The sequence below is a fragment of the Rhinolophus hipposideros genome, assembly GCF_964194185.1.
Source record: "Rhinolophus hipposideros genome assembly, chromosome: 11".
NCBI lineage: Eukaryota > Metazoa > Chordata > Mammalia > Chiroptera > Rhinolophidae > Rhinolophus > Rhinolophus hipposideros.
The window spans coordinates 1,622,234-1,641,009 of record NC_138057.1 but is presented as its reverse complement, the minus strand read 5'-3'; the positions used below and the strand labels follow the sequence as shown (position 1 = coordinate 1,641,009).

Below are 18,776 nucleotides of genomic sequence, written 5' to 3'. Positions count from 1 at the left end.
GACCCACTTGCCACGTGACTTTTTCCTCCCTTCCACTGCAGCAGCAAAACCCGTCCTCCTAACCCTTGATTCTGAGTGAGTGGGATTTGCTTTGATCAACGAAATACTAGCCAGTGTGACACATGAAGAGGCTCAGAATAGACTTGTTTTTCTGTTTCCTTTGTTCCATGCCACCATTGTGAGAGGTGCCTGGGCTCCTTTGCTGCATGATGAGACTCGAGCCAGTCATTCCAGAAGGGCAATTCCAGCTCAGCCTCCAGCCAGCTTCCCCAGCCAAGTGAGTTTGAGACCTGAACACCTGGCATACCATGAATGTGGCCCTGAGACTCAGTGTATCTACCACCAAGGTGTGAGTTTGATTCACAACATCATTATGGCTGCTGCTTATGGTTTCTAACTCTCATTTGTCAGTTAAATTTCTATTTGGAATAGCTCCGGTAAAATAGATGTTAGTGAATTCAACCTGTTTCTAGAGTTTATGTGCTCTTTTGAAAATAGCTTTGAGATGTAGTTTACCTACGGCACAGTTCACCTACTTAAAGGGTTCAATTGAGTGGGTTTCAGTATATTCACAGCTTTGTGTATTCATCTCCACAATCAATTTTAGAGCATTTTCATTACTCTAAAAAGAAAATCTTTCTGCCTTTAGCTGTCATCCTCCAATCCCCCCTGCCAACCCCGCCCTCCACCCCCCACAGCCCTATAGAACAACTAATCTACTTTTGGTCTCTATAGGTTTGTCTTTTCTGGGCATTTCATATCAATGTAATTACACAATATATGGTCCTTTAGGTCTGGCTCTTTTCACTTAGCAGGTTGTCAAGTTTCCCCCTGTTGGAGTATGACTCACTTCATTAGTTCTTTGTTCCCCCAGTCAGCCTTTTAGTAACTAAAATTAATCTAAATGAAGATCTATAGATCTGTTAAAGCTACAACTTTTGTATCTATGAGACTATTTGTTTTTTCTTACTATTTACTGGAATAAAATATACATAACATAAAATTTACCATTTTAACCATTTTTAGGTATATAATTCAGTGGCATTACATTCACAGTGCTGTGCAACCCTCACCACTAACAGTTTCTAGAACTTTTTCACCTTTTCCAACTGAAACTCTGTACTCATTAAACACTAACTCCTCACCCTTCCCCCTGCCAGCGCGTGGTAACCACTGTTCTATTTTCTTTTTTTTTTTCACTGTTCTATTTTCTGTCTCTATGAATTTGTCTATTCCAGGTTCCTCGTTTAAATGGGTTCACTTATTATTATTATTATTATTATTATTATTATTTTCTTTTTTGTGACTTTATTTGTGTTATCTCACTTAGCACAATGTTTTCAAAGTTATTTATGTTATAATATGTGTCAGAATTTTCTTTCTTTTTAAGGCTGAATAGTATTCTATCGTGGACTACATTTTGTTTATCCATTTATGTGTTGATGGACATTTGGATTGTTTTCACCTTTTGGCTACTGTGAATAATGCTGCTATGAATGTTCATGCACAAGTTTTTTATGGACGTGTTTTCATTTCTCTTGTATGTGTACCTAGGAGTGTAACTGCTAGGTGTTGTGGTATCTCCATGTATGAGTATTTGAGGAACCTCTATACTTTGCTCCAGAGCACCTGCACCGTTTTACATTCCCATCAGCAGTTTTTAAGGGTTCCACATCCACACCAATGTTTATTATCACCTATCATCATCATTATTATTATTATTATTATTATTATTATTATTATAGCCACCCTGGTGGGTGTGGTCTCTTTGTGGTGAGTTTCAGTATTCATAAATTCTGCACAATTTGGAGTGTGCTTTATTGTCAAAGTAAGTTCCAAATGCAAATTTAACAAAACTGATAACATTTATTCACCAGAGATTACAGCAGCATGAATTTTATTTATAAGGACCATTTCCATTATAGGACTTTAAGCCCTTGAACTAAAAAGAGGAAGATAAAATTAATATAATTTATATAATTCACAAGCGTGACATTCACAGTGCTGTGCAATACTCACCACTAAAAGTTTCTAGAACTTTTATATAGGTTAATAAATATCCAAGTATTAACCTAAAAGGAAAATAACAGAATTTTCATGTTTCCTATCTCTCTGAAGAACGAACTGGTTCTCCTTGACGACACATACAAGATATGGTCTGTATTCTGCATCTGTGAATAACTCGGTGCCTCCCAGGAGATTTCACATTGAGGTTAAAGCCAATTCTACTCTCAACCAAATTTAGAAGGTATGTGTGATACCTGGAATCAGATGCTTACGATTATATTACTACTTCTGTCATCCTGCAATGTTGTTTTTCACATTTCTTTAACTTCTTTGAGGAGGATAGTACTTAAAGATGTTGAAGTATATACTTCTGAAAGAGTTTCTTAGCTTTCCACCACTAAGCCTAACAATTGCAACAGCTAAACACATAAAATTTTTAATTCACTTTCAGTTTCTACTAAAACTGGTACAGTATGTAGGTTGAAATTTCCTTTTTATACTAAATGCTCCATTTAGTAAATAAGGTTTCTCAATCCAAATGCATTTATTTTTTTAATTTCTATATTGAAAGAGGTACAATTTATATTCTTAATGTGTAAAATTATATTTAGAAATGTTGCCCCTTCAAGGATGACTCTTAAAATTCTCATGTCGTGATCTGTTAATTTTAAATTTTTTTAAAAAAGAAACTTTTAGGATACACTCAACTTTGCCACACTCCTCCTATCCCAAAGAAGAAAAATTCAGTTACCTTTTATATCTTCCACAAAGTTAGAAATTTTGTTCAAAAGTTACAAATATATCTTGATAATTTTTTTAAAGAACAAAAGAAAATTTTGTGCAGGAAACTCACGTAGTTGATTGTCATGCGGGAGACCCTTCTCACTGCGCCATGTGTCATGCAGGGTGTCATGTGGGGCCTCCTGTCCGGCTCCCTTCATAAGAACACAGGACATGGTGAGGCCAAAAAGGAACACCCACGGAGCCACAGGTAGGGGAGTCACACCACTCTAGTCTCGCTGGCAGCTGGGTTGGAGATACAGAAATCAGGAGCCACATGATCCGCAACTCGCCGGGCTAACTGCAATCCGCGCTTGCTAGCTCAGCCACCATCTTCTTGCTAGCCCCCATTTTCTGCTAGCGTAGCCACGGCAATTATATTAGTGGCCAATGGCTCACTGGTTACAGCTGATCAGCTGATGGCCAACTAGCCACAGCTGATGGCCATCTAATCACAGGTGATGGCCCTTTACTACCTGAGCCAGCACCTTTCCATGTGAGGCCGAGAGCCTGGAAACTGCACTCCTGGCTCTGTCCCCACATTGATTCAGTGACTTTCTCTGTCTTTGTGGTGTGGTCGGAGGAAATCCCCGCACGTCCCTTCTCTCCTCAGGTCTGTGCCCTAGCTGTTACACTGGTGGACATATGCAGGGACAATATTGGAGACTGTGGTGTTTGAATTGGGTGAAAAGTTGGCCACCTGAATGAGTATCATTTTAATTTTTAGCTTCTCTGATTCTATCCAGGCCAGAGTGTCAGGAAAAGTGTGTGTAATTATCTCTGTGTAATTATGTGGAATGTTTCCCTAAGTACTCTCAGAAATACCGTGCAGTATTGTTTTTACACTTCAAGTTCTCAGTTGTGGTTTATTCTAAGAAGGCTCAGATACCAGTGTCAGATACCACAAACTCCTACGGGGCTAAAGCAGGGTGGATTTGAAAGAAATATGAGGTTGACTATTCTGGTAACTTAGATTTATGCACCTTGGTGCATAATTCTTCAGTTGTTAAAACCCCAGCTTCTCAGGACTAATTATAGGGCACACAGATCATCAGGGAGAACCAGCAAAGATGCATGCAGTGTGTGTTCTCGTATATCACACATGTGACATCTGTTTTCCTGGAGTCTGTCTCTGCATAATTGTTCTTTAGGATTTGTTGCTTTGGGGTTTATGGGGAAAATACTCCTAATGGAAATACTATTGTATTTTATTCACAGCATTCCAACTTTCAGGACATTTAATGATAAATCTGTTCCCATTAGGAGAGTGAAGTTAAAATGCATTCCAAGATTTAACTAAAACATGCAGACGTTAGAATTTATAGGGAGAAAATTGCTGACTGAGAAGGGAAAATAAAGGAGTCATGTTTTAATCTGAGAAGGGACATCACTTGGGTTTGTCGAGTCAGACCTTCCTCCCACCAGGGATGCACTGGATCCAGGTGTGTAGGAAGGAGAGCAACTCAGGTCAGGAAATGCTTGGGTTCAGCTTCCCTTAGAATACAGTTGAGCCTTGAACAAGCCGATCTCTGGTGGGTGCCAGGGCCCCAGGCAGCTCTGAGGCTGACACCACTCATGGAGTGCTCGGCAGGCTGCAGCCCTCTGTGGAGGTTTCAAACCTGGGATTTCATAATCGCTCCATGACGCGTTCTGATCCCCATTTTATATCAAGGAAACCGAGGAGCATAGCCACTACATCTCCTCCTCAAGGAGACAGCTGGAGAGCGAAACCAGGAGCCACATGGGCCACCTGTGAGCAAGGCCTTGCCCTGGGCACTGCTCTGCATAGTCTCTTCCACTCTCCTCACCTGGGGCTCCCCTTGTCTGGAAGGCCATGTGATGGACCCCAGTGTTGGCCTGCTGGCCTGTTGTAGGGATGGACTCCCAGAGAGCAGTTTCCAGGCTCTTGACCTCACATGGAAAGGTGCGGGCTCGGGTAGTAGATGGCCATCAACTATAATTGGATGGCCATCAGCTGTGGCTAGTTGGCTGTCAGCTGTAACCAGTAAGCCACTGGCCACTAATATAACTGCTGTGGCTACGCTAGAAAAAAATGGGGTCTAGCAAGAAGATGGTGGCTGGCAAACATGGATTGCAGATAGCATGGCGGAGTGCGGGTTGCAGATTGCAGAAGTGGACAGCAAGTTGCAGACAGTGTGGCTCCTGCTTCCTGTGTCCCCAACCCAGCTGCCAGCAAGACTATAGTGATATGACTCCCCTACCTATGGCTCCGTGGGTGTTCCTTTTTGGCCTCACCATATTATGCGTTCTTGTATGGGGCGCGGGAGCTGAGTCCCTGCATTACACCCGTGTTTCTTGTCCAGCATGCAGGGGTGGGGACCCACAGTCCCTTTCCCTTCTAGGCTGTTCTCGTCTCTGACTTGCAAATCCATTTTTTGTGCCTGCTCAAGTAATTCACCGTCACTGTCCTTTTTGGTTTTATTGGCATCAATTATTGAGGTGTCTGCTAATCCATTTTAAATAGATTTCCTGTGAACAACTGAAAACAGTTTTCACAGGTGACAACTATTCTGTTAGAGACACTGAAGCTTTGAGGAGGGGTTTTCAGAGCTCAGCTGACCTGGCTTCCTAGTCTGGCTTGCTGTGTGACTCTCAAGATGTCTATTAAAGTCTCTGAGGTCCAGTCTATCTATGTTATGAGCATAGCGATAACGTCTATGTTAAATGACCATAGCAATATTTACTCCAAAAGAATGCTATAACCATTTATTTAGAACACACACACACATACCTGGTATATAGGTTGTTGTTAAAACAATATATTAAACCCTAATAGAAATCACTAATTTATATTTGTTTTTAAAAATTAGGAGTATTCAGGTTCAGGGCAGGTATTGGAGGTCTCTTGTGAATGAATGAAAGTCACTCCAATGCCTCTGGCTTTTCACAAGTTTCCCAGTGCATTTTCTGAGCAAGATTTGCTGTCAGTGTTTCCCACTGCAAACTACTGGGGTGGGTGGAAATGTTCCCCATTCCTGGGGGCCCTGAGTGGGAGTGGAGAAAGCTGTAAACCTGGGATCAGGTGACATATTTTGGTCAAATTCTCGGCCCCTCTAGTTGTTAACTATGTGGCCTTGGCAAGCTATTTGAATTTTTCATTCTCGTTTTTTTCCCGGGGTGCAAATTAGGAATAATAAAAACAGCTTTTCTGCTTATTCTCAGGCAAGTGGGGCCGTGCTAAAGGTTCAAGTTCCTTTCATAGTGTGATGACTTTGGAAGGTGCAAGAATGCCTGCGGCCTGTTACCAAGTCTCAGCACATTTGTGGGGACAAAGCCCCAAAAAGCAGTTTCCAGGCTCTCGGCCTCACATAGAAAGGTGCTGGCTCGGGTAGTAAATGGCCATCAACTGTGATCAGATGGCCATCAGCTGTGGCTAGTTGGCCGTCAGCTGTAACCCGTAAGCCATTTGGCCACTAATATAACTGCTGTGGCTACGCTAGCAGAAAAGAATGGGGGCTAGCAAGAGCGGATTGCACAGAGGTGGATGTGGCTGGTGAGAATATAGTGATATGACCCCCCTACTTATGGCTCCGTGGGTGTTCCTTTTTGGCCTCACCATGTCCTGCGTTCTTATGTGGGGAGCGGGAGCTGAGACTCCGCCTGACGCCCCGCATGACAAATGGTGCAGCGAGCAGGGTCCCCTGCGTGACAACATTTGTCTCCATTTGGTACACAGTTTTAGGAGAGTATTGACCCCGAGATGTCATGCTCCTGACTACTTCAGTTACATCTGCTGGCAGGCTTTTCAGGAGGTCAAGGAGGCCACGAGGCTGAAAACTAATTTCAGTCACAGGTCTTGAAATCCTTTCTCTTCGTGGGCCACCTGGCTTCTATCTTTAGGCTATGGAGTCTTTTTTTGTTTGTTTTTCTTTTTTTGGGGGGGGGTAGAAGATGTCTTTTCCTTTATATTCAATCATTTTTCAGTATGTCCCTTTTGGGAATTCTTCATAAAGAACATGACTGAAATGGAATACACATACAGAAGATAGGAGTTGTTTCAGAAGTCTTCATCAATTTAGTCAATTCACCTACTTAGCATAATTTCACTTCATGTGTGATAATATTTGGAATAATGTTCCTTCTCCCAGGATGCCAGTTTATGGTTTTATGTATCTACTGATCATAACTGTCAAGTATCCGAGTAGGAATATGCATAATAAAATGCTGACACTATAGCAGGAGCACGGTGCATTTTTAATTTTTAAAAAACGGAGTTATATTTTTATTTGTACAGTTTCACTGAGACATCACTTGACATACAACACTGTAGTTTAGGGTGTACAGTGTGATGATTTGACACTTGTATATATTGCAAAATGATAACCATAATAAGGTCCATTAAGGTGTTTTTAATGATTCATTAAATTAGTTTTAAAAAGTCTTCTTTACGTTGGTTTTCAATACATGTAAATATTTTCTTCAAACCTGATTAGTTATTTCTGTCTTAACTTCTCGTTTTCAACTAAAAAAATGACTGGCACCAATGCTAAGGCTCAATGCTAAGGCTCAGGCATCATCACAGTGGCCTCTCAGCCTGAAGCTCATTGAACTGCTCAGCTGTGGAGAGTGGGAAAGGCGCGGCCGAAGGAGCAGCGCCGCGCTTTGGCGACCTGTCCCCATCTCCAAGGGCGCGGTTTTAGGCCCAAGGCGGTCGGCGGTGCGACGCGCTCTTCCGCCCACCACCGCCGGGGGCGCCCGGGCAGCGCGGAGCTCGGCGCGGCGGGCGCGGGCGGAGCGGGCAGGGCTGGAGGGGCGCGTGGCCGCAGGTGGGGGCGCTTCCCGGCGGCTGCGCGGATCGCAGGGCGCGCCGCCCCGAGCGCGGGAGGGCCGGGGGAGGGCCGGGGGAGGGCCGGGGGAGGGCCGGGGGAGGGCCGGGGGAGGGCCGGGGGAGGGCCGGGGGAGGGCGCGGCGGGCCCGCGCGGAGCAGCTGCCCTGCCCGACGGCTCTGGCTCCGCGGTGCGGAGCTGCGGCAACTGTGACCATGAAGCTTGTGGCGGGAGCCTTTCTCGGGATGCTCTTCCTTTTGTCTGTTCAGCCCCGGAGCACAGGAGTGGCAGGGGACACTTGTGAGTACAGTGCGCCTTTCCAAACTTATAGCGACAACACTGCTTTGTGTTCGTGTTTTTAATGGACATTTACAGATGGAGTCCCTAGCCTGTTTCTGGGAATGAGGCATTTAAAAAGCATCTCCAAGCCTCAGCGCCAAGACAGGATGGTGTATGATGATTTTCCTCTTGTCACGCCTGAAATGCGCGAAGCCGGGTTTGACCGTTTTTGTCTGAGCTGAATCCTAGACGGTTGTATTGAACGTTCATTGAGGAAGCTCAAGTTCTAGTGAAACCTAAAATGTGCGTGCGAGTGTTGGGACGCGAGGAGAGCCCAGCGGGAGAGTAGCGTGAGACAACAAGAGAACAGCAGCCAGTGGAGCCATGCATTTGTGTACAGATGCATTTCGTAGCATTGAGGCGGGAAGGGCGACCGCGGCCGGCCTTGCGGTCCTGCACCAGCACTGAGGTTTGCCGCTGGCGCCCTTCCGAGTGCACCCAGGGCTCGGGTGGGGTGCCAGGGCTCCCGCAGAGCCCCCCGGACGGCCTGGGGAAAGTCCCCGCCAAAGGGAAAACCGCTGCTGTTCAGGCTTATTTACAAGGGTACCCGCTCGTGTTTTGTGACGTGTGTTTCCGGCTTGTCCTGCGGTGAGGATCTGTTCTGGACCAGCGCTCTGAGTCTGATCTAAAGATGCTAGCCCGGTCTCGGCCGGCCTCAAAGCGTTTAATCCGGGAATCAGAACAAGCTGTAAAAGTGTTCGTGAGATTGACGGCCCATCACGGGGCTTCTCTTTCCTTGAGGAATTTTAAGGAAGTCACCCTCCCAGCGCGCTCTCATTATATATATATATATATATATATATATATATATATATATATATATATATATATATATATAATATATATATATTCTTGATGAGAGTGAAGAAGCAGTATATATATATATATATATATATATATATATATATATATTTATACCTACATACGTATATATTCACTTATATTAAATCAGTCTGTGGGTTATTGGAAAAACCTGTGTGCTTTTCAACAAAGTGCTAGTAGGCTTCTTGGGAAACTGACGTTGCTGTTGGGCATCCAGATTTAGCTCTTGGGGGTCCAAGTCTGCCATCACCAGGAAGTTCACCACCAAATGAAAAGCATTGCAAAGTTACCCTCCCAGGCATTCACCCTTATATGCAGGGAGGCTGTGCCGATTTTGTACTGTCATCATTTAGTATTCACTCACTTAATGCCAAATTATGTGTGTGACTCACTCCTAAAAATGAGCTTTAGTCTCCTTTATGCAAATACTGCCCTGTATTTCAGATACAATTTGAATTTAGCTTTCTGCAACAACCTTCATGAATGATTTAAATTAGGTATTTACATAAAATCTAATCCTAAGGTCCTGCAACAGAACATTTTTCATTTTGCTAAGAAATTTAAAATGGCTAGTACTAAATGATTTGCTTGTATAAATGAAGTGTAGAATAATTCGACATACAACACTGAAGTACAATTAAAAAGTCACTGGAGGTCACTTTACTTAAAGCAAAGATGGCTTCAGAAATCAGAGAGAAACAGAGTGCCCTGTTGCCTTTCTGGTTTCCTTAGCTGTAATTACAGGATATTGACAAGATCAGTTGTTTTGATATTTCTTTATATTTCTATTTGTAGTTTCTTCCCTAAAATCCGTGGAGATATCACATTCTTTTACACTGAACGTCCTTTTTAGGACTCACGTCCTCTGAGGTGCTCCATGTCTCAATATCCATGCAGATATCTGTGTGTAAATTGGATTTGTCATTCTGTCTGGGTCTCTCGCTGATGCCAATGCTAGTTTTCATATTTCAGCCTCTTTTTATTTAGATGTGTTAACTACTGTTATTCAATAGTCAAATTAAAGTCCCTGTGTAAATCTGCATTGCTAATATCATTTTAGATACTAAAGTTAGAATCCTCGATCACCACAAATATGGCTATTGATAGTTCTTCAAGCGTCAAGTATATATTTATTTAAACCACTTTGTAGATTTAAAGATTCATAGTCTACACAAAGTGCATTTGACCATTTCTTGGTGATCTCATTTTGACAGTATCATTTGTAGCAGTAGAAATAATGGTGAATGAATCTCACTGTGGTCTCGATCAGCTAATTTGCCCGATTCAATTTGTCTTTAACTCTTGAATAATTGGAAGTTGTGTATTTGTATTGCATATGTGTGTATAACCAAGGTAGTTCAAACATTATTTGAAATCTGTTATTACTGAGTGAAGGTAAAGGGGTCTGTCTAGTCCTCCCCTATTATTTGAGAAATTCTATGGAAGACTTCGCCATCAGAGTGAGAGTTAGGCTATGAACAAGAAATGGTGAACGTCAGCATTGCTCATGCTATTTGATGGCTAACCTTTTTTACTTAGAAATATTTAAAAACTCAATCTTTTCAGACACGACTTTAACAAAAATGACATATTCTTGAGTACTAATAAGAAATTAATGAGAACTGTATATCAATTTTTTAAAGAGCTTTATCTTCTTCCCACATGGTCCCAATGACAGTGTTACTCTATAGCTAGTTTTCAGCAGTAAATCAGTCAGCCAGGGCGTCAGCCTGGGTGAGGATTTGTCATCAGACATCTCCTCAAGGAGCAGGACTTGCTTAAAACATCTGACATCTCAGAGGTTATACACATTTTGACATGAACCTTTTTCATCAATGGGACATTTTAAGTCAGGAGGATTCTGCACAGGGGGAAATTGTTTCTAAATGGTCAAGATAATAGGCTTTTTATTTTTTCTCTTCATTCTCTGTCTTTTTGAAAATGAAACTGAATGGACTGCATCCTCTAAAATAGGACCGAGGGCCTGATGTGTGTATATATATATATATATATATATATATATGTATATATACACATATGTATGCATATATATATACGTATATATGTATATATGTATATATAAAATAATAATAATTATTATTATTGTTATTATTATTGGGGAATATTGGGGAACAAGTGTGTTTCTCCTGGGCCCATCAGCTCTAAGTCAAGTCATTGTTTTCAGTCTGGTTGTGGAGGGCGCAGCTCACTGGCCAAATGTGGGAATCCAATTGGTGACCTGGGTGTTATGAGCACTGTGCTCTAACCAGCTGAGCCAACCAGCCACCCTGGGCCTGATATTTTAAAAATGTTAGCTAGCTACCTGGTCTGCCCTCTTGATCTCTGTCCTTGTCAAGGTGAGTGTGTTATAAGAAGATGTCTTTCTGAATGGAGCTCAGAGGAAAGTGTGAGTATAGATTCCAAGCTAGAGTCCTGTTTTCTAGAAGTTGTGTAGGCAGTTCTTTCCCTTCTCACAAAGAGGCACAATTGGAGGGAGGAAAGTGATAGCTCTCTGCTTTAGAATTATCCTTGTGAAAGTACTATTTCTTTATGAATTTCAAGGCCTTTTGAGAGGAAGAAGAAATATAATCAGAATAAGAAAATGTCAACCTTTGATAGCTTGTTTAGTATTGTAAGTCTGTCTCCTGGGTTGCCATCACTGAGGAGTAATGTTCATCTTCCCCCTGCCTTCCGAACAATACAATTGGAAGTTAATTTACAGCTGAATTATTTCCCTATGCAAATGAAGTATAAGGTATACCTGATAGTGCATGTCTCCTCTACACATTCCAATCATTGATATTGGATATAAATTGTGAAATTTTTTGATCCAGGGATTCAATTTGGTATAACAGAGTCGATCCTACCCTGTTACATACTAGTACTTGTAATTTTCTCTAGAAGCTTGTTTCTGTTTCTTTCCCCTGTGAAAAGTGCCCTTCTCATTGCAAGATGAAAAAAATATATGTCTGGCCCACTGCAGGTGGGGCATACTCTTTGAATCGCTCTTCTGAGAGTGAAAATCTGGACTCGTTTTTGTCCATTAGTGCCTCTCTTCTTCCCATTGCATCCTGCATACATAGTGAGAGGTGTGTCTGCCCATGGTTGGGGGTCCAGATCAAGCCCATTTTGATGGCCATTATGGGTAACAAACCCATGAACTTCATGCATACCTAGCACTTGACCTAAGCAATAAACATATTAGCACCTCAATTTGAAGATTTGTGTCAGATCTGAACCCTTTCTTCATTGGAGCGTTAACTCCTTTTGTGCCAAGGCATCACTCTGTATCATCTTTGGTGAAAGTGTATTAGTATAATCCTGTAATAGTAATTATCCCACTAAAGGGATTAAATATTATCCCTTTAAAATATAAACAACATACATATATGATCTAATAGACACTTGCAGTGTATAAATTATCCTAATCCAATAACATGATTGACTTCAGTTATTTGGTATAAAAATATATGAGTGCAGAATGGAGGAACTGAACATAATGTTACAATTGCTAACAAGTATAAAATGATGGGCATTTATTTCAGCAAATGTCTACAAGTCTCTTCTCTAGGATTTTGATTTGCAGAAATCTTGTCAGTTCAGTGGGCATGGATTCTTTGTAATTTCTTACTAAGTGTAAACATTCTTTATTTCTAAGTGAGGCCATTCCATCTCCCGTAATGTCATGAGTGCTAGAGGTTCAATACAGGCTACAGGGAAGTTTCCGCTTTGGCTAATATGGACTAAAGTCCTGCTGACGTTTTAACTGGTTCAGGCTCTTCTTTCCTCAGTAGCGTGCTTAGTGTTTCTCTAGAGAGAATTTGATCTTCCAAGTTCATCAGTGTGATGTAGAGGGGCAGTGAATCCATTTGTGGATGTAGTAAAATGTTGGGGAAAAGGAGTCAGGATATAGGGCTGAGTGAGGGCTTTCATAGGCACTGGAGCTGGGACTTTTTGGAAAGAGCCTTCAACGAGCTGGCAAACAGAACCTTGTGAATAGTAATTGAATACACTTCCCATAAATTGAAGTCAGGATGTTTCTGAAGACTTTGAGAAAACAAAAACATTTTCTCTCCAAAAACTTCCATAGTCACGTGCCTGTCAACAGAGTGATAGGCAGGGGTAGGTAGAGCCAAGTTTTGTGGGGCCTGAGGCTTATACAATTTTGGGAAAGTAAGCAGAAACAAACAGAATAACCCTGACCCTGAAGACACATTATGAGTGACCATTCCAGGCTGGGAAGGGTGCTACAGGGAGAGGACTGGAGCTTAAGAAAATGCGCTTTTTATTGGAGTTGATTTGGGGAAAAAAATACCCAAATCATTTGAAAGTTCTTAAACATATTCACTAACAGACAAATTTCAATTAGCTGAGTAAATTTTCGGTTAAAATTTCCCTTTAAATCAAAAACAGAATTTGGATATAAAAGTATAAAAATAGCTCAAAAATTTTGAATACTAGATCCAAGGTTTACCTGAAATTCCAGTTTTCTGAATAACAAAGATGAAATTAACCTCGGATCTTCTCTCCACTTACTTTGTAAAACCTTTAAAGGCTTGGCTTCAATGGTGTTCTGCAGAGTGACTTCAGTGTCCTCACGCCACCTGCCACCTATCCCCGTGTGGCGCTGGTCGCTTTAGGCGTCTGTCGCCTTCTATTGAATAACTTCTGAAAACTGAATTATTTATCTGCTTATTTCTGAAAGGAATTAAACCAAATATAATATGTTTTTCAAAATATAAAGACTTGTTTTTCCTAGTTTGAATTCTGTGGCACAGGATTATGTGTTTTAAATGTCTTTTATCATGTGTTAAGAAAGTTACTGTAACTTGTGAATCCTGGACTAAGAGGGTATGACAGCATGACCTTTGACCTTATGTAGAAGCATTGTTTAATAGGCCCACAAGATTGTTTAATTATGTGGAAGAATGTACCCAAGTTTGACTTGGTCATTTACTAGTATTTGATTAGAATTTAGACACTGAGTTATAAGTTATAATTGATGAGTTCTTTTTTTTTTTCAGGTGCAAATGGTTTTATTGCCCAGTAGGACATGAATCAGTTTTTGTGTAAACTAGCAATCTTATTCTAACATTATTTTATAAATGCCTGTAAATTCCCAGTTTCTCAAAACGTTCTTTTACTGGATCATTCATTGGTGAGTTTATAAATCTTGGGTCTGCATTTGTTTTATAGTTGTCGGAGTTGTGTTTTTCCCTTTTGAAAATAGTGCTTTGACACAGAGTGCACATGTCTTTTAGGTGTGCATATAATATTGTGTGATAATGACTGTGCTTAGTTTGGTTTCTTGTTCATTGGAAAGCTTGCTCTGCAATAATATAACAGGGAGTCTGGCTTGCATCAGAAGGAAAAAATATCCTCCTTCAGTTCTACATAATGGGTATTACTGATTTGAAATATAATTGAAACATAAAGCCTTTGACATTTTAAGTAGTTTAAAATTAAAAACTATAGAATTTTTATTTAAATACTGGTGGTGCCAGAAAAATGTATACACATTTGAAGAGATGTGATCTATGCATTACTTTTCGAAGTTGAATTGAATTACGGTGGCAATGTGTAGTATGACGTTCTCTCAGAAGGTGTTTTGGGGAATGATTGATTTTACTTCCAACAAGTATTACGATTTTAATACAGTTGTTTCCTTTTTTAAAATGTGTACTCATTTTTTGGCACCTTCTGTATATACCCATTTAATAGACCAGTAAAAAACAAAACAAACAAACAAAAAAACCCAAAAACCTCCCTCGAAGGTTGTAAATCGCAAATGAAAAAATGGTGTGATATATCCTTTCTATGTGCCTTTTATTAACTTTTTGCTTTGTAGTACTTCTGGATAAGATACTCATGGAGGGTGTGTCAGTTTTATCCAACTCGTGGAGAACCACGTGAAAAAAGTTTGCTGTTTTAATTGACAAATACAGTGTTTTTGGATGTCATTCTAAGGGCTGAGATAAATGGTGTGCCAGTTATTTAAATTTATCTCGTCTGAAATCTTATTAAGATGTGACTTTTAAATACTGTCTCACTTGTGGTTCCGTCACCTGCCTTCACGATTGTCCCACGGAGAAGGAAATTGTATGCCATGTGTTCCTGTGGGAGGAAGGAACTAGTTTCAGCCCCGTTTGGAATCTGTGGCAGTTTCTATGACCTTCCGTAGCCACTTGAATGCTGAGGCTTAGACCTCATGTCCTCATTATCCTTTCAGTATCATCCCATTCCTTGGCGTGTTCAAGACCCGGCAGAAGATTTCTCTGGGCTTGTGAGCAAGCAGTGAAATTACTGTTTCGATTCATGTGGCACTAACCTGCTGCCTTGAAACATTAAGTCAGGTGCTACCTGCAGTACTCAAGGCTGTAATTAGTTTTTAATTTAACATCTACAAATCCTCAGGTAACCGGAAAGCTTGATAAAGTCAAGCCAAACACACTATTTCTAGGAGTGGTGAATTGATGGCAAAAGGAGCAGAGTGATCACTGTGTACATGTGCAAATTATCGTGTCCCTTGGGGGAGGTGGATGGTAGACAAAGCTGCTGAAGGAATTAAAAACCACTGTCAGTATTTGTCAGAGAGGCATATAGTGGATTAGGCGGCAGTTCTGTTAGTGGAATTGCATTCTTTCCTATTTGGTACCAGGCAAAATATTCTCCACTTTGAATTTCTGAGCACGTGAGCAATTAAGAACTATAACACCACCCCGGCCCAGGTGAAACTATTGCCTTCCCATTCCTGAGCTGCTTTGTGTTCCCGAGTTCACAGGCCTCTGAGGCCTACCCAGGTCCTGGCCCCTGTGAGGACAGTGCTGAGGTGGCTGGAAGGGTTTGATCTCAGGCCTTTAGCTGTAATAAAGGGAAACTGATTAGCATTAGAAATCAGTGATTTGATTCAGGTCATTAAAGTGACTTTAATCAAAATGTCTATTATGGAAGCAAGTATTGTAAAAACTTTTAACCTTTTTAATGTCTTAGATTTGGCTGATTTAAGAAAAATAAATGTCTACTTATAGACATCTGTTCAAATGTTTGCAGGTAATCAACTTAAGGATTTGTTATTTAGCTTGACTTTTTGCTGTGTTTTCTATGTTTAGACACCAGAATAGGAACATCACCACACTAAAAGCAATACAACATAAACAGAAAAAATAAATAGCTCTGTAATGTCATCAAGTTAACTAGCTGCTCCATGTCTGATTCTTTGGCTTCTTTGCAATACATCAGTTCATGGAAGTTGTGACAGGAAAATCTGGCCTTTCAGGGCATATCCTTTGCTATGGTGTGAAACGCACGATCATTGCTGAGAGTTAACGAAATTGGGGAACTGAGGAGGATACATTGAATAGAGTTCAAGATATATTTAAACTCTATTTAAGTAAGAGAGTTTAAGGAAGCGAACACCAAATTATTCTTTGCTTTCTTAAAGTTACAAGGAAATTTACTGAAAAAAATTTTTCAGGCATAGTACACAGTAGAGTTGATGGTCTCAGAGTCAGTTACCCATTAGATAAAATCAAATGATCGATTTGAACTATATATAGTTCAAGAATAAGAAGACACAATATTGGTTTCCTTGATCATAAGAATAAAATTTAACCACTAACCCGAAAACCTGATCTTTGAGAGATATACATCACTACTGATGATTAATCTCATTCCTTCTTGTAAGTGACCTGTCATTTGTTGGGAGACAGACTGCATGTTTGCCTAGAAAAAGATCCTTTACCTTGTGAGTAGTGTTACAAGGTGAAGCAGGAGGGAGTGGGAAGATACAATTTGTAGGCTAGAGGACATATATTGTGTCATGGTCCCATTCTCCAGGGATGACCCTGCCAGCTCCTCCTCGGCCCCACACCAGCGCCCCTATGCAGAACCTCCATGAGCATCTTCCTGCTCCACTTTCCTGGATGGAGGATGACCGGCTGTGATGCCAAGTGATTACTGGGTTCAGCTGGCATGGGTTTGGCTTCATCAAGGTGTCCTTCCTCCGTCACTGCTTCCCAGGGGACCCATTCTCTCAGAGGTCTTCCACTGTCACTTCATCTCACAGGTGTGGGAGGGCCTGAGAGGGATGGTGGCAGCGAGAATGACCAAGTGGCGCCGCACAGAAAGAACACTTTCCAGGCCTTAATGGTTGTTTGATTGTATGTGGAGTGATAGAAATTGGAGTGTCAGGATTGGGGTATCGGCCAACATCTCTCGGTGATAAATGACAGAGGAGCCAATCAAATGCACCTAAACAAAGAGGGGTTTCATGTCCGCATAGTTGGTTGGATGCAGTCTGTGCCATCAGGGTACGCCTCTTCTCACCTTTCAGGCAGTCTTGTCCATGCTGCATGGCGCTCAGGCAGCTTTCTGCGGGCAGCTCCATGACCCAGGTCAGACCGCCGCAGCACTAACAGGGAGAATGCTCTCCTCCACTGGGCCTTTGGCCCCCTCCCCTTGAAGCTCTAAGCACTTATTTATTTGTACCCTCGCCCACGCTCCAAAGAGCAGCGGCTTCATTTTTCTTTGTGGTTGTTCCAACTCCCTAATCCACAGAGCTCAGGGTGGTCCTGGGAGACAGTGGGTTCTCCATATGTATATTTGTTGAGTGAGTGAAGAGGTGAGTGATTCTCTCTGAAAACATCCAGAAAATATGATACTACAGTTGTTAGATATTTTTGTTAAATTTTGTGCATTTTTAAGTCACGTGGTCTTCTAGAAGCATGAACAATTAATCCTTTCATGTTCATTGTGGGATTTAAAAAATTGTGCAACAGTTTTCAATTGTTCTACAATCATGTAACAGGAAGAATTAAATGATTTTGTCTCCAGTTTTCACCGGAGAAAATTGAGAAACTTAAAGGATAAGAAATTAGTCTAAACTTTCAAAATAAATGATTTTTTCACTCAAGAAATATTTATTAGGTACTTTCTCCATGAAGTGACTTATATACAAGTAACATTTATAGAGTGAAACTGTGATTGATGACAATTGCAATACAGGTATCTAGGTAATTCATGTGAACAGTGTGTGAGCAGAAGAATTAAAAGATGCACACTTCATTGCTCTGGGACCATTTTAACAATTCGAGTATAGCTTGTGGAATATTAGACTTTGTCCCTTAAAATGGACATTTCAGATTTATATGCAAGCAAGGCAGTTCTTCAGTTAACGAGCTGTGGCTACTTAAAATCTTTCAAAACGAAATATCTAGGGCAATATCAATACTAATATGAGTCAATAGCTGAGTTTCCCAAGTGTGTCTTTCCGGGCACTACGTTGGGAGGGTTTCAGATTTTTGAAATTGTGTCTTGCACTAGCCAACTTTCCAACACTGCTAAATGCTAACCACAGAACCTAATAGGCCACGTGGAGCAGCTGTCCGGCTCTTCTGGCACAAGCGAGTTTTCATCCATCGCAGACATCTCGCAGCATCTGTCCTGAGCGGCGTGCATTTCCTTCTCTCAAGAACAGTGTGTCTGCCTTGAGTTCACAGATATCATCAGTTGCATCTGAAAATGCTCTGGTTTGATGGGCTCAAAGTAAAATATGCACTAAATCAGAACTTCAGGGGCGGGGTGAGGAATTGCCAATTTTTAAAATGCCCCCTGTGCTTTTTACTCCTGTTCAAGTTTGGTGATAATTACGCTGATGTAAGGGGTTAGAGGTCCTGCCTGGGGCCCTGGGAGAGCCCCTACCAGGTACCCTGTAGCCAGAATGCCTGTTTCACTCTCACTAGTATATTGGGACGCCATCTAATTTAATGTATGAAAAGGGTCCTTTGGGTGTCAGTGTCTGTAAAACTTCTGCTTTGTCTATTTCTACCCTGAATTTTATTGCACAGAATTGCACAATCTTGACAAATCTAGAAATGTTACTTTCTCCTAATGTAGAAATGTTCTCTTCTTTCCGTTTGTGAATTCTTTCTGAAAAATAGGTGAGTGCAGTGGATTGTTGAATTTTACTGCCATGTCATGTTTAAGGAGGAGCAAAAATGTCTTGTAGTCAGTGCTTTGTGGGCAATCCCTTTCTGTTAGTGA

General features: G+C 41.2%; 1 protein-coding gene across 1 annotated transcript in view; it reads left to right on the top strand.

Annotated features, from left to right (window-relative positions):
• Positions 1-7,719: 7,719 nt before the first annotated feature.
• Positions 7,720-18,776, top strand: part of LOC308504800 (contactin-associated protein-like 3) — a 194,714-nt gene continuing 183,657 nt past the window's right edge. Inside the window, 1 exon segment of the mRNA XM_081066133.1 lies at positions 7,720-7,874. Coding sequence (XP_080922259.1) covers positions 7,790-7,874 — 85 coding nt within the window. The 5' untranslated portion in view covers positions 7,720-7,789.